The sequence below is a fragment of the Heliangelus exortis genome, chromosome 7 (genome assembly GCF_036169615.1).
Source record: "Heliangelus exortis chromosome 7, bHelExo1.hap1, whole genome shotgun sequence".
Taxonomy (NCBI): domain Eukaryota; kingdom Metazoa; phylum Chordata; class Aves; order Apodiformes; family Trochilidae; genus Heliangelus; species Heliangelus exortis.
In genome coordinates, this window is record NC_092428.1 from 11,539,297 (window position 1) to 11,551,831 (window position 12,535).

Sequence of the window (12,535 nt, forward strand, 5' to 3'; positions counted from 1 at the left end):
ATCATGACATGGTAGAATCCCATAATGTCCAAGAAAGAAGCAAGGCAAGAAGAAGGATTGCAACCCTGTGGTGCCCTGTGATAGGACAAAGGGCAATGAACACAAACTGAAGCACAGGAAATTCTCTCTCAACATGAGGAAAAAATTCTTTACTGTCAGAGTGACAGAGCACTGGACCAGGCTGCCCAGAAAGGTTGTGGAGTCTCCTTCTCTAGACTTCCAAGACTCATTTGGACTCTTTCCTGTGTGATCTGCCCTTGGTGCTCCTGCTTTGGCAGGGGGTTTGGTCTCAATGATCTCCCTTCCAGCCCCTACCATTCTGTGGTTCGATGATGCTAAGCTGTTTGTATGGCGGAGTTAAAGAACTCCAAATCCTCATACTAGCTCACCTTGCAGTAACTTGATAATAAAGAGCAGGCAGACTAATCTGAATATGTATTTCAGCCACTAATCCAGTATCAGGCCCTTCTTCCAAAGCATACAAATAGCATGGCAGTGCATCATATGTAAAGCCAAATCTCATATCCCTAAAAATCAGGTACTGCTTCCCTCAGTCCTATCAAAATTGTTTTCCTTTCATTTTTAGATATTCAGAGTATAATTGGTAGTGCCTGTGGACTTGCCCATGGTTTTACTTGATGCTAGTGAAGAACTTTTATGCATTTTTATTTTGCTTGAAGATTATTTGATCTTCATGAAAGATAGAAACTCATCTCATGTTGCTACCACTTTTCTTTGTCCCATCCCTCTGCACACTTCTATTCCCAGCAGATGCTCATCCAACCAGATAACCTTATGGATCTCTCTGGCAAAAAACAGAGGGTTATTTTGCAGGTGTGTGAGCAAACTCAGTGCACTGCAACATGATCAGTGGTGCCAACAGTGGCAGGCATGTGCAGTTGGGATCTCACTTCTTACAGCAGCCTTCCTAGGTTGGCTTTACTCAGATGTGAAACTGCACTATTAGTAAAAAGACTATTGAAACACTGGCTGAAAAACCTGACATGTTTTTCCTGCTTGAATAAACAAACCAGAGTTGCTTATGACAGTGATGACAAAAATCACAGGTGCGCTCTCCCTGTCAGAACTGAAGCAACAGAAGTTGAGAGGAGCTGAAGGGCAGGGGTTAAGAGTGCTTGCTCTGGCCAGCAGACAATGTGTCTGATGTGACAGGTCTCTTCTTTTGCCCCTGGTGGCTTCTGGGGCAGGGATGTCAGGGAAAAGCACAGAAAAAACTGCAGCACATGGGTCTTTAGTTTTTCCTATGTACAGCAGATGCTAACAGGGCTGTGCACAGGCTCAGTTCTTCTGTGGACTGAAAGATTATATTGTTCCAGGGGTTGTACCAGATGCACAGGGAGGGTTAATGAGGGGAATCCTGTTTGTGTGCTGTTGATGAAAGCCAAGTGCAGTCTGCTGGAGAGGTAGGAGGAAGAACTGATGCTGATGTCAAAGACATGCTGATGACAAAGGTGTCTGTCCCAAAAGCCATGGAAGAACCATGAGATGACATCAGGCACACCAGGCCACAGTATTACTGGCACATTTCATTAAGGCGTGGGTGTCAACAGGAAGCTTGTGGCAGCAGATGTTGTTCTGTGAAGCAGCAGTGCCACTATAGCTCTCTTGACCATTGCTGCTGAATTTTAAGTGTCCGTGTTAATGTTTTGTTTTGGGCATAGGGCAGAGAACAGACATTGTCAAATTGTAATTCAGATCACTTTGGAAGGAAATGGTGTATTTGAGATATTTTTCATTACTCTTCTGATTTTTTTCTTGCAGAGTCATTTCAAGTTGTGGTGAGAGGCAATGGCTTTTATCACACAAGAAATATCAACCAGGTTCTCTGCAACTTCAAGCTCAATGACAGCCTTACTATCAGTAAGTTTGCAGGCTCCCATTTGTCTCCAGTCTCCATTTGTCTCCATTTGTCCCAGTGTCTCCCATTTCTGTGTCAGTTCACAAGTGGCAGAGGTAACACAACCACCTCTCATCCACACTGGGGGCATCCTTGCAGTGGATGTGGGGGGAGCTGAGTAGGGATATACACCTAACAGAAGTTAAAAGCAACAGGATTACCACTGCTGAGTCTTGGGACAGCAGAGTGCAGGGAGGTGGGAAAACACCCGTTGCCTTGCTTTTGACTCTGCCTGCACCTGACCTCTATAAACATGGACTGTTTCCAGATGATGCTGCCACAGAGGAAAGTGCTCATGCAGGGCAGTTCCTCACAGTAACATCAGTCGTGAATCATCTCAGTCTGTCTCCTCTATATGGCCAACCATGTGGGATTTTTTCCCTCTGCTGTCCATTTCAGTGCAGTCTTGTCTTGTCTTGTGTGTGTTTGGAAGGGGGTAGGCAAAAAATTGAACCCTGTACTTTTCATCTCTTGAGCAGCTTGTGAGGCCAGAGTATACAGTATGCATAGAGTTTGCATGCACTTGTCAGGCAGACAAGATGATTATTGCTCAAAGCTGGCTTCAGAATGGCTGATAATTTTGTTAGGAAGAGCAACGTATTTCTGCTTCTCAGCTGTGGTATCTCAAGTCTTATAACATTATACTGGCCTTAACAAAAATGGTCATCCTAGTACTTGGCTTTGGAATCAGTACCACTGGGGAAAATTGGGAATTGTCTATATACTGAATTAATCTGTGGCACTCATTGGTGCTAACACTTCTTCAGGGGGTGGCCTGTTTGGGACAATTTGTTGTTTTCATCCCTGACATTTATATTAATTTCTTTTCAGATGAAAAGCCAACCCTTGTTCATGATACGTACTTACTTTGTCCTGCCCCAGTAATAGAAGATGCTGGACAGTAAGTATTGTTTGCCAGCATGTGTCAAGAGAGAGGGGACTTCTGGATGAGAATGTCATTATTGAGCCCAAATACATTTGTGTGTGTGTGGCAGGCTTACCTCCATCTCCTTTGTGCCAAATCCTCTCCTAGTATGAGCCAGCATAGCTATTCAGTGCTGAGCCTGTAGCACAGCTTAACCAAAGGCCTTGTTAGACCCACATCATAGAATGGTGGTTTCTCCTCTGTTTCCTATATCCTGTTTTCAGACCAAAAGGTAATTGACTTCCAGGCAAACTTTTCATTTTGATTTAAAATAGGTACTTGATTTTAATTCCTTTGCTTCTGTTGTATATGTTGATTCTTGTGTTTTGCCCTGCTCTGGCTAGTTTTGTTATTTTTCAGCTGTCACAATCCTGCAGGCTCCTGAGAGGCACACAGCTCTACCTTCCCTCTGGTTTATCTTGTGAATGTTTAAATACTGTCCTGGGAGCGAGGGAGAATACCTCCCTCCCTTTTCCTATTTGTTGGTGAGGGAAATTTGTTTGGCATTTTTTGTGGCTTATTTTGTTTTGTCATGTTTTTTTTTTCCTCACACCCTTTCTCTGATATTAAAGAGTGGCTAGGGCCAGATTCTTTTTAATTTAATTGTCATATCAGGTTTTTTTTTACCCCTTTACCTCAGTACAGGTATTCTGGATTTACTTGGATATAAAAGAAAACACGTTCTGTCTCTTTAAGCTGCAGAAAGGGCTTAAAAAAAAAAAAAAAAAGCCTTAAGGTTTCATGTGCTATCTAGGGTAGTATTACAAATGTCTGAGACTTTATGTTAGGACTCACTGCCCTAATGCCCTTTGCCCCAGGTGGGATGGAGGTTTTTTTAATAAAGACCATAGGCCTCAACTCAGTTAAGCCAGTGTGAAAAAGGGTCACTTCTGGCCAAGCAGAGACACAAATGCAGGTAAGCACCTGAAGCCATGAAGATACCTTGACTCAGCAGGACATTTTATCCTTGCATGTTCATGAGGCATTGGCTAAAACACAGCCAGAATAAAGGGAACAATGGGTATAAAGATGACACTAAAAATAAGTGTATCTGTTCTGTGCTTTAGGATGGTTTTCCTACAAGTCAGCATGAACAATGGGCTAACATTCATCTCCAGCACCGTCAACATCACCAGTACACAGTGTGTAAGTAATTGCAATGGGGCTTGACAGGGAAACCATGGGATCTTGGAAAAAGAAGGTGTCACTCCAGGGAAAACCTCCTTGAGTGAGCATGAGCTCTCTAAAACTTCTGCATCACAGTGATTGACTGGGCCCCAGCAGTTCTTTGAAAAATAACCAGGACTAGTTGAGATGAAATTATTATTGGTGATGCATAGGTCATGAAAGATTTATTGAATTTAAAAGTTGCAATAAGAGGCACCCTGCCCATTCCTGTCCCAGAAAAGAAAGATCCTTAAATTTTGGATATGACTAGGTGGAAATCTGGGAAAATGAGGGAAGAAGCATCAGGAAGCAACACCCTGTTGAGCAGTGGTATCTCTTATGGATTCTGGGGTGAAAGGTATAACTGCCAGGACTTGGATGTGGAAGGACCACAGCATGGAAAGTCCTTTAAATTTATAAGGCTATTTTTTCTGTTAGAGCTTACAGTACTTGTTCTTAGATCATCACAGTTTTCCCTTACTAGTTCAAAATTTGCAACAGCTTTTTTACAGTTATAGTGACAGGATCCAGTTGCTTTTCCACTTGGTGTCATGGGGGATGACTGGAAAATTATAGCAGCCTCAGGGATGAGCTTCTTGATAAAAGGCAGCTGCTCAGCCCAGCCAAGGGACAGTGTGATGCTGTGGGACAGCAGTGGCTGTGATATGAGCATCTGCTGGTCAAACAGACCACCTGTCACCAGGTGGAGTGTCAGCAACCAACAGTAGGAGTGGTAGTGTATTAAAAGTCTGATTTCAGAATGAAGCAATCAAAATAACAAAGCTGACTCCTAGGTAAGCAGTCTTCTTCCTTGCCTTTGAGTGAAAATAGACAAGGTGAGTACAGTAGCTTAAGATTTGGCCATGTGCAATGTGGAATAATGAAAGTTTGCTGAACTACCTGATACACTTTGTAACAAAGTTGAGCTTTATTTTTGTTAGTGATAAAAGGACTTTTACAGCCTATGCCAAATGTTGTCTTACTAGCTTGAAATAATTGTTGGCCTTTTTTGACAGCTGCAGGAATGAAGATAGAGGCAGTGACTGGAATATGCAAATCTGAATTTCTGGTGTTTTCCGCAATGAAGCTGGGAAATATCAGACCAGATTGTTAGAACAGTCTGGGGTGCAGGGTCTCCAAATTTAAAGATCTATTTACTGCTTCACCTGATTATTTTTATTTTTCCAAAACTTTCCTCCAAATTTCTACACTAAAGACTGAAATTTTCACATTTTATTTCTCTTTTCTACCTCAGATACAATACAACCTTGTAAATCTTCAGTAAAATACAAGTGTTAACTGGTGCATTTTGTTGCCTGTATGTAGTTTGTTTCTGATGAAGTCTGAAGTCTTAGCCCTAGCTGGACTTCCTACAGGCCAGAACGTGGATGGAAAAAGCTTTCTTCTCAGTAGCCTTAGGATAAAAAGAGGTATTCAATCTCCAGACCTGTCAATCTGGTGATTTTTGACCAGCCCCTTGCAGATTGAATGTGAAGGCGGCTGGGAGCCTTATCCTCAACTGGCACAGAAAAAGATTGTCTCATTCCAGTTACATTTCACAAGCAGGAAGGCTGGCAGTTCAGTTTCCAACTTTATCTTAATTTCATGCATTTCACTCTTCTTGTTTTAGAGACTCCCCACACTTCCTTTCCTCTCCCATTTCCTTTTCTATGGGTGGCAGTGAGCTGGCCTGCTCAGCTTTCCTCCCCAGCTGGCCCTTCCTTCCTTTCTGTACAGTAAGTATCTTCTGTTCACTTCACTCCTAAAGCCTCTGTGTGATCCCTCTGCTTATTTCTGTTCAGCTGCATGAAGTCTGCAATTTCCTTTTTGTAGTCCAGCTTCACTATGCTGCTTTGTATATTTAATCATTAAAAGAGGACTCTGTAGCTTCTCGCTGTGAGCAGCTCCTGAGCCGCTGCTGGCAAATATCTTGGTGGTTTGTGTGAGCACTTAGCATGGGAAAAGCAATGCCTGGGAACAAAGACTACAAAAGAAGAAGGTAATGTGTGGTTTCAAGTGGCAGTTTGTGCCTCTGTGGCCCATGCACTGCAATGGTGCTGTAGTTGGATTTGGCTCTAAGTAGTGCAGCAATCCATCTTAAAGTAATGCTTGACTTTGACTTACCCTTTTTCTAGCAAACTGCCTTCACTCAGAAATCATCCTGCAAAAGCCTCCACTTCCAGTTGTACTTGTGCTACATGGGACCATAGGAGGACCAGAGGGGGGGGATGCAGCACTGAACTGCAACTGGGTAATGAGTCTTTTAAAAGGACCCCTTTGAGCATGAGGTCCATCCCATGTCACAGCACTCCATGTGGCCTTTGGAGTGAATGAGGTGAGCTAAATAGAGTGTCCCAAAACCAGACAGTTTGTTGCATCTGTAACAAGATGCCAGAGGGCAATGAAGGGATGGTGATGCTGTGATAGAGGTGTGGGATACTGAGCTACCTGTCTAAAATCATGGAGCAGGAGTCCTGGTTGTGTGAGTCCTGTTTTGAACATACCTGTCCTGACAGCTCTAGGACCTGGCCTGAGAGAGAGCTAGGTACCACCCACATCAGCCACTCAGGATTTCACCCAGATTTTATTGGTACCAAAGTACCAGCTCTTAGAGCTGATACTTTCTTTTCCACCCTCGGCCTCTTCATTGTTCAAGGGGAAAACAAACCTACTTGGAACAGTGAAGGGAACTCCTGTTGTAATATGGAGCTAAGCGTCAGTTTCTGGTGTCTTGGGAATTCAGCAAGTAGTTTCAGATGTAATAAGGTGAATCTCATGGACTTTATCCTTCCTAAATCTTCTTTGGAATTTGCTGTCTTTCTGTTTGTCCTCCCACCTGTACTTTGCAAATCTCTCTAGCCAGCTCCTCTTCCCTCAGCTTCATTCACAGACCTTTCTTCAGGCCCTTTTCACATCTTCCTAGTCCCAGGATCTTCTGTAGCTTGGTGTGAACCTCTTCTCAAAATCAGAAAATATACTATGGGTGAGGTTTCTTTTCCCAGTGTAAAATAAATGTCTGGAGCACCACAGCATCTTAACATCCCAGACCCCAGTTCAGTGCAAGGAAATGGCATGTCCCAGCATGCTACTGCCCATCTGCAACAAATGCCTAATTTCAAAAAAACTGTCTTCTGTACATTCTGCCCAGGCCAAGCAGTATTTGAAGACCTGCAACATTTAGGATTAGTTTGCATAATCATTTAGGCTGGAGTTGTATGTGCAGGTTGAGTGCCCTGAATCATGACTTCAAGTACAGATGTCACACCAAATACTAATATGACCCTAGTGACAATACTGCACAATCTATCTGAGACCTCAGAATGAGGTAGCCAGGATTGTTTTGCCCAGACTAAATGTGGAACTTCAGGGCTCCTTCCCTGTTTGCGATAACTCAGAAATAATCTTATTTGCAGCTGACTGGAACCATCCTTTTCACTGCTCTCCTGATTCTCTTTCTGCTGCTGGCTCTGGCTCTTGTTTGGTGGTTCTGGCCCCTCTGCTGCACGGTGGTAAGTACAGGGTATTGTTCCTTTGACTTGGTTTCATCTCTTCTCTGCGAAAGCACAGAGTTCAAGTGTTGGCATGGGTGGTTCACTTTAAGAAAAATGCTACTAGATTTGTGAGGTCTTGATTCAACAAATTGCTTAGAGTGCTTTTTAAAGTCACTCTGGTCTGGATTTTTTAATATTGCAAAGCTTGCGTGATTTTTACACTGAATGAGAAGTTTTAAGTGAACTTGTTGACATGGCCTAAGTTTTTCTAGAGATTGACACCTCCTTAGAACAAGACTTGAAACCTTCTGCATAAAGTTCCAATGGAGCCAATTTACTCATCTGCGCATAAGCTGTTACAGCCCTTTTTAAAAAGAGGAGTTAGGCTTTCTGTTTTATGTGGACTAGCTGCAGATTCTGGTGAATATTTTGCACTAGCTAGGTAATTATATGACATTTTTAAGGTAAAACCACCAGAATATGGATCAGTATTGTGAGTCATTTAATAGGGAACTTCTGGAATAATCACGTAGTTCAATGTGATGAATTGAGCTTCTCCTCTGAATTTTGTGCCTGCTGAAAAGGTTAATGAGAGGACTGAATGTGGAGGAATGGAGCAGGGCAACCCATCTGTGATATTACCAAGGAAACAGGCTGTAGCACTGAGATAGATGAACCCTACCATTATTTCAGATATCTCCCCTTTTTTCTATATTCCAGGTGATCAAGGAGCCACCTCCACCACCACCTCCAGAGCCAGTAAGTGTGCTATTTTTGAGCTCTTGCACTGTGTGCAGCCACTGCAATGTATTGTGCTGCCCAGGAACATCAGCCCTGTAGGTGTCTTCATGACACTTTGAAGGCTGTGAGAGGAAGATTTTTGTGTAGGAACAGTTGTTTCTCTCTTCCAGTCTCCTCGTAAGGACACAGCGAGAGTATTTCCATCCACAGAGAAAATTGTTTCCTAACTCAGATGTCCACAGAACAGCAGTTCCTTTGGTGTTTTGCTCCTTCTACTGTGCATCAAACGGGTGTGGGCAAAGCTATGCTGAAAGCTGTCCTTCCTCCAGTAAACATGCTGTAGTTCTCAGCAGGAGTTTAGCCCAGACTGGCAGTAAGGAACAAAAGTCTGACATCTGGAAGAAAGGATAGGGAAAGACACATTCTTGAAGTCTAGCTACAGAAGTGGGGACAAGAGCCTGCCCTGGCTGTAGCTCTGCTGCAGAGTCACCTTTGGAAGGTTATTTAGCCTTTTTCCATTTGGGTTGTGAGCTATTTGAGGCAGGGCTGTATTTAGTTCTTTTTGGGTCAGTTACACACTGACCTGACCTCAGCTTAGTTTCACTGTATTAATGCCATGAATATAAGTAATAAATATAATTAACTCCAGAGAGAATTCATGCCTGCCTTTGTTTCTTTCCTTGGCATAGACAGTTAAGTAATGGGAAAATACTTGCCTAACCCACAAGGGAATCTTACATTTTGCAGCTAACTTGCTGTAACTTGGCACGAATACCAGGAGGCAACCACAGCTGCTGTTTTGAGGTTGCCAGAGGCCACCATTGCTATGTATGTGATCCTGTTGCTTGTCCTGGGCAGCAGCACTATAACAATTTACTTTAGAATATGCACCAAAAATCATGCTGATTTTAGGTTGATGAGTGTTGTCATGAAGCATGGAATTGCAGCCATACTGTGTTTGAGGGAGATTTCGGAGAGCATTGCATCCCCACAGCAGAGTTTCCAGATGCTTTGCAACGACTCTGATCAGCAGAGATTTTAAATGCAATCCAGGAAACTGTGAGCTGAAGTAAGCTTCCAGGAATAACACAGATGTTATCCATGCCTTTACTTGGCCTTGTCTTGATCCAGTGTGGATTGTTGTTTTGTTTTACTTGGCACCAGTCTCCCTAGGTGTGGTGACCAGCTCCTTAGCTCATGTTGCTGGGTACTGCTGCTATTAAACTGAATATAGTTATGTAAAATCTGCTCTAAACTGCAAGCATTAGCTTTCCATTACTTTTCAAAATGTGTGTGGTAGCTGTTGATATTGCTTTGCTGTGTTCAGTGTGGGTGATAATTGGTATAAATCCTTAATCAGCTGGACAAGTACCAGCCATCACTATTAAATGTGTCCTCCTAGTGTCAGGCTTGCCAGCAGTAAGGGTTGTTAGACATGAACACTTGAAATCTGTGCTACATCCCAAGGAAAAGGCAGGATATTTTACATAAGGATCAAATATAAATGAGGTAAGAGTGCTGTTGTAGTTCACTGGGTGCTGTCGATGTGGCATGAAATGGGATAAATTTTTGTATTTACTACACTTTAAAAAAAAGACTCAAACAACCAAAACAACAAAACCCAACAGCACACCACAGCACCCTCCTTGTGTATTTATTTCCCCGGACTGGATAAAAACAAAACAACAACAAAAAGGCCCAAACAAAAACCAAACCAAACAATAATAAGAAAAATCAAACCCAAACCCCCTTACTAGTTCAGGAAATGTCAACTCTAGTCTTGCCTGGCCATACGAAAGAATTTGTGGGAGGAATGGACCTGTGAACCATGGCTGAGAGATGAGATGTCACTGAATAACTGATGGGAATACTGTTCTCCAAAGTATAACCTAAGAGTTAAGTATGAAAAAACAGAAATTAGTGCATGTTTTTTAAAAGCTGTTAATGGCTTCTTGACTCCCTTTTGTATTTCAATGGAAAAATGCAGGACAATTTTGAGAAAACTTCACCTAGTAATCTGGCAGGAATTTGTGGCCTTCTCTGGTATTTGGATTTCACCAAAGAGAAAAAATAAATAAGTCCAGGCTGTGTTTCTAGAAACATGCTTGTACCAGAGGGCAAGGTGGATGGCCATCCCAAGTGCAGCATGTCCATCTGCATATCAGCATGAGATGTAGTTAATTGTCTTTATTAAAGAGTGGGAGGAAGGTGGTACCGTAGGAGCCTGTCAGGCCCTTTCCTCAATTATGCAGAATGCCTTTCAGCTGCCTCAATGTAATGATAGAGGGTCTGAGAAACCCCAGTGGCTTCTGTCAACTCAGGATGATAGAGCTGGAGATGTGTTCCCAGGGTTGTTGAACCAGAAAGACTTGCCAGCTTTCAGTTAAGCAAAGACAGAACAATGAACCTCAAATAAAACCCTGATTCAGGCTCTCCCACATTCCAGAAAAATAATCTGCAGTTTTTAACTTTACAGACTTTACAAAGAAACAAGCAGCATAGAATAACTGGATACAGCTGTCGTGAGAAAAGGGTCTGATACACATGTTACAAAACTCACAGTAGTAGCTTTTTTCCCTGTAGGTGAAAAGTTCTAAAAGCACAATAAATAAATTATTTCTTTGGGATGCTGCTGCATTTTCTGCATAGCATAATGGAAAGCCAGTATAATGTATGATTCATCTCCACTTTTCCTTCCCTTACAAATCAGTTTTGATTTTGAATTTCAATGCATATTTGACTAAATAAAAGCTGCCTGGAGAGAGGAATAGGCAATTCTCTTTGGCTTCCCTAGTTAAAATTGCAGCTGCAGAGACAAGAGACTTTTGTTTTTTGCCAGCAATCAAGTAAGATACACAAAGCCAGATATCCAAGGATTGGACCATAGGATGTTCAGTTGTTTTCCATAGTTTATGCTGTTTATATGAGTACAGCAGTAATATCTCTGTCTGTCCCATAGGAGTCAGATGATGATGATGGATTGCCAAAGAAAAAGTGGCCAACTGTGGATGCATCTTATTATGGCGGTCGAGGTGTTGGTGGGATAAAGAGGATGGAGGTATTTGGCTTGTTCTTTAGTATTGTAAAAATCAGTACATTTACTTATAAATCACAGCAATAAGTTTTTATGTTCTTTTTAAAAAGCTACCTAGAAGGACTAGAGTCCGGGATTTAATTAAGTCTTGTCCACCTGATTGCACCTGCTGTCCAAGTAATAGGCATCAAGCTGCTATTATTCACATGAATAATTAAATGAATCTAGCATTATGAACCATAGAAAATTTGAAGGTTAAGAAATGGAATAAGCACCAAAAGAAGTTTTAATTTAACTAATCAACTCTTCAGTGTAGTGGGATCCAGTTCTCTTGTCTCAGGCAGAATACATGGGGTTTGAATGTTTAAAGGGTGCCTGGTTGGCTGGAAGCAGCTGGTTTGGGGAATTTAAAGCCATGATTGTTCTTTTAGGTTGTTTGTTTTCAGTTAAGCACTAACTCCGAATGCAAAATACACATCTGTGTTGAAATTGGCCAGTGAATCCATTCCCACACTAGGATTCATGCACAAGCAAATCTTAATGTGTAAAGCAAAGTGCTACTGTGAAAGCAATTTGCCTTGAGCTGTCCTATGGCATGTACATTCCAGGGAGTCAGTGGATAATGTCATGATCAGCTGCTAACTCCAGTAAATAACCATAAAAGTGAAATAAATTCTATTTTCCTAACAATGGATAACATAAGGCTGGGAACTGTCACTCACCTGTTTCAGCTGCAGGCTTAATAATGTCTTTAAGGGATGTCATACCAGGAATTCCCACTAGATTTAACTGGTAGCTGTGGGAGGTGGGCTAATGTAAGCCAGCTGAGGATCTGGACCAGACTAGAGGTAACAGAATGAGAGCAATGGCTTCTCAGCAAGCATCTGCAAGTGTACAGTTGAGGTATTGCATCTTAATATCCTTAACCATTTTCACTGGGAGAATTTTATAATTGATGCTGAGAAACGCTGTGGATCCTATTGCCCTTCAATGCAGTGTCACATTTCTGTTTGAGGTAAGTCAGACAACAAAATCTGAATTTCAGCTTGAAATAGAGAATAGTATGTAAAGGTTAACTTACTGATCTCTCTTGTGAGTATGCAAGGTCATCTTTGGAAGAGCTGGATTTGGCAGTTATTGCACTAGTTTGGAGGCTGATGCTCTTAAACCAGGGCTTCCATTCCATTCCTTATCCTCTGATTCCTTGTTCATTTTTGAACTGAACAGCAGGACCCTCTTAGGTCTCACTGTGCAGACAT

At 42.1% G+C, this 12,535-nt stretch overlaps 1 protein-coding gene across 2 annotated transcripts in view; it reads left to right on the plus strand.

Annotated features, from left to right (window-relative positions):
- ANTXRL (ANTXR like) overlaps positions 1-12,535 on the plus strand; it is a 51,367-nt gene that overhangs the window by 22,053 nt on the left and 16,779 nt on the right. For both annotated transcript variants that reach the window (XM_071748831.1, XM_071748830.1), the window contains exons 11-16: positions 1,783-1,881; positions 2,750-2,819; positions 3,911-3,989; positions 7,424-7,519; positions 8,222-8,260; positions 11,202-11,300. In XM_071748831.1, the coding sequence (XP_071604932.1) occupies positions 1,783-1,881; positions 2,750-2,819; positions 3,911-3,989; positions 7,424-7,519; positions 8,222-8,260; positions 11,202-11,300 (482 nt within the window). The remainder of the gene's footprint in view (positions 1-1,782; positions 1,882-2,749; positions 2,820-3,910; positions 3,990-7,423; positions 7,520-8,221; positions 8,261-11,201; positions 11,301-12,535) is intronic.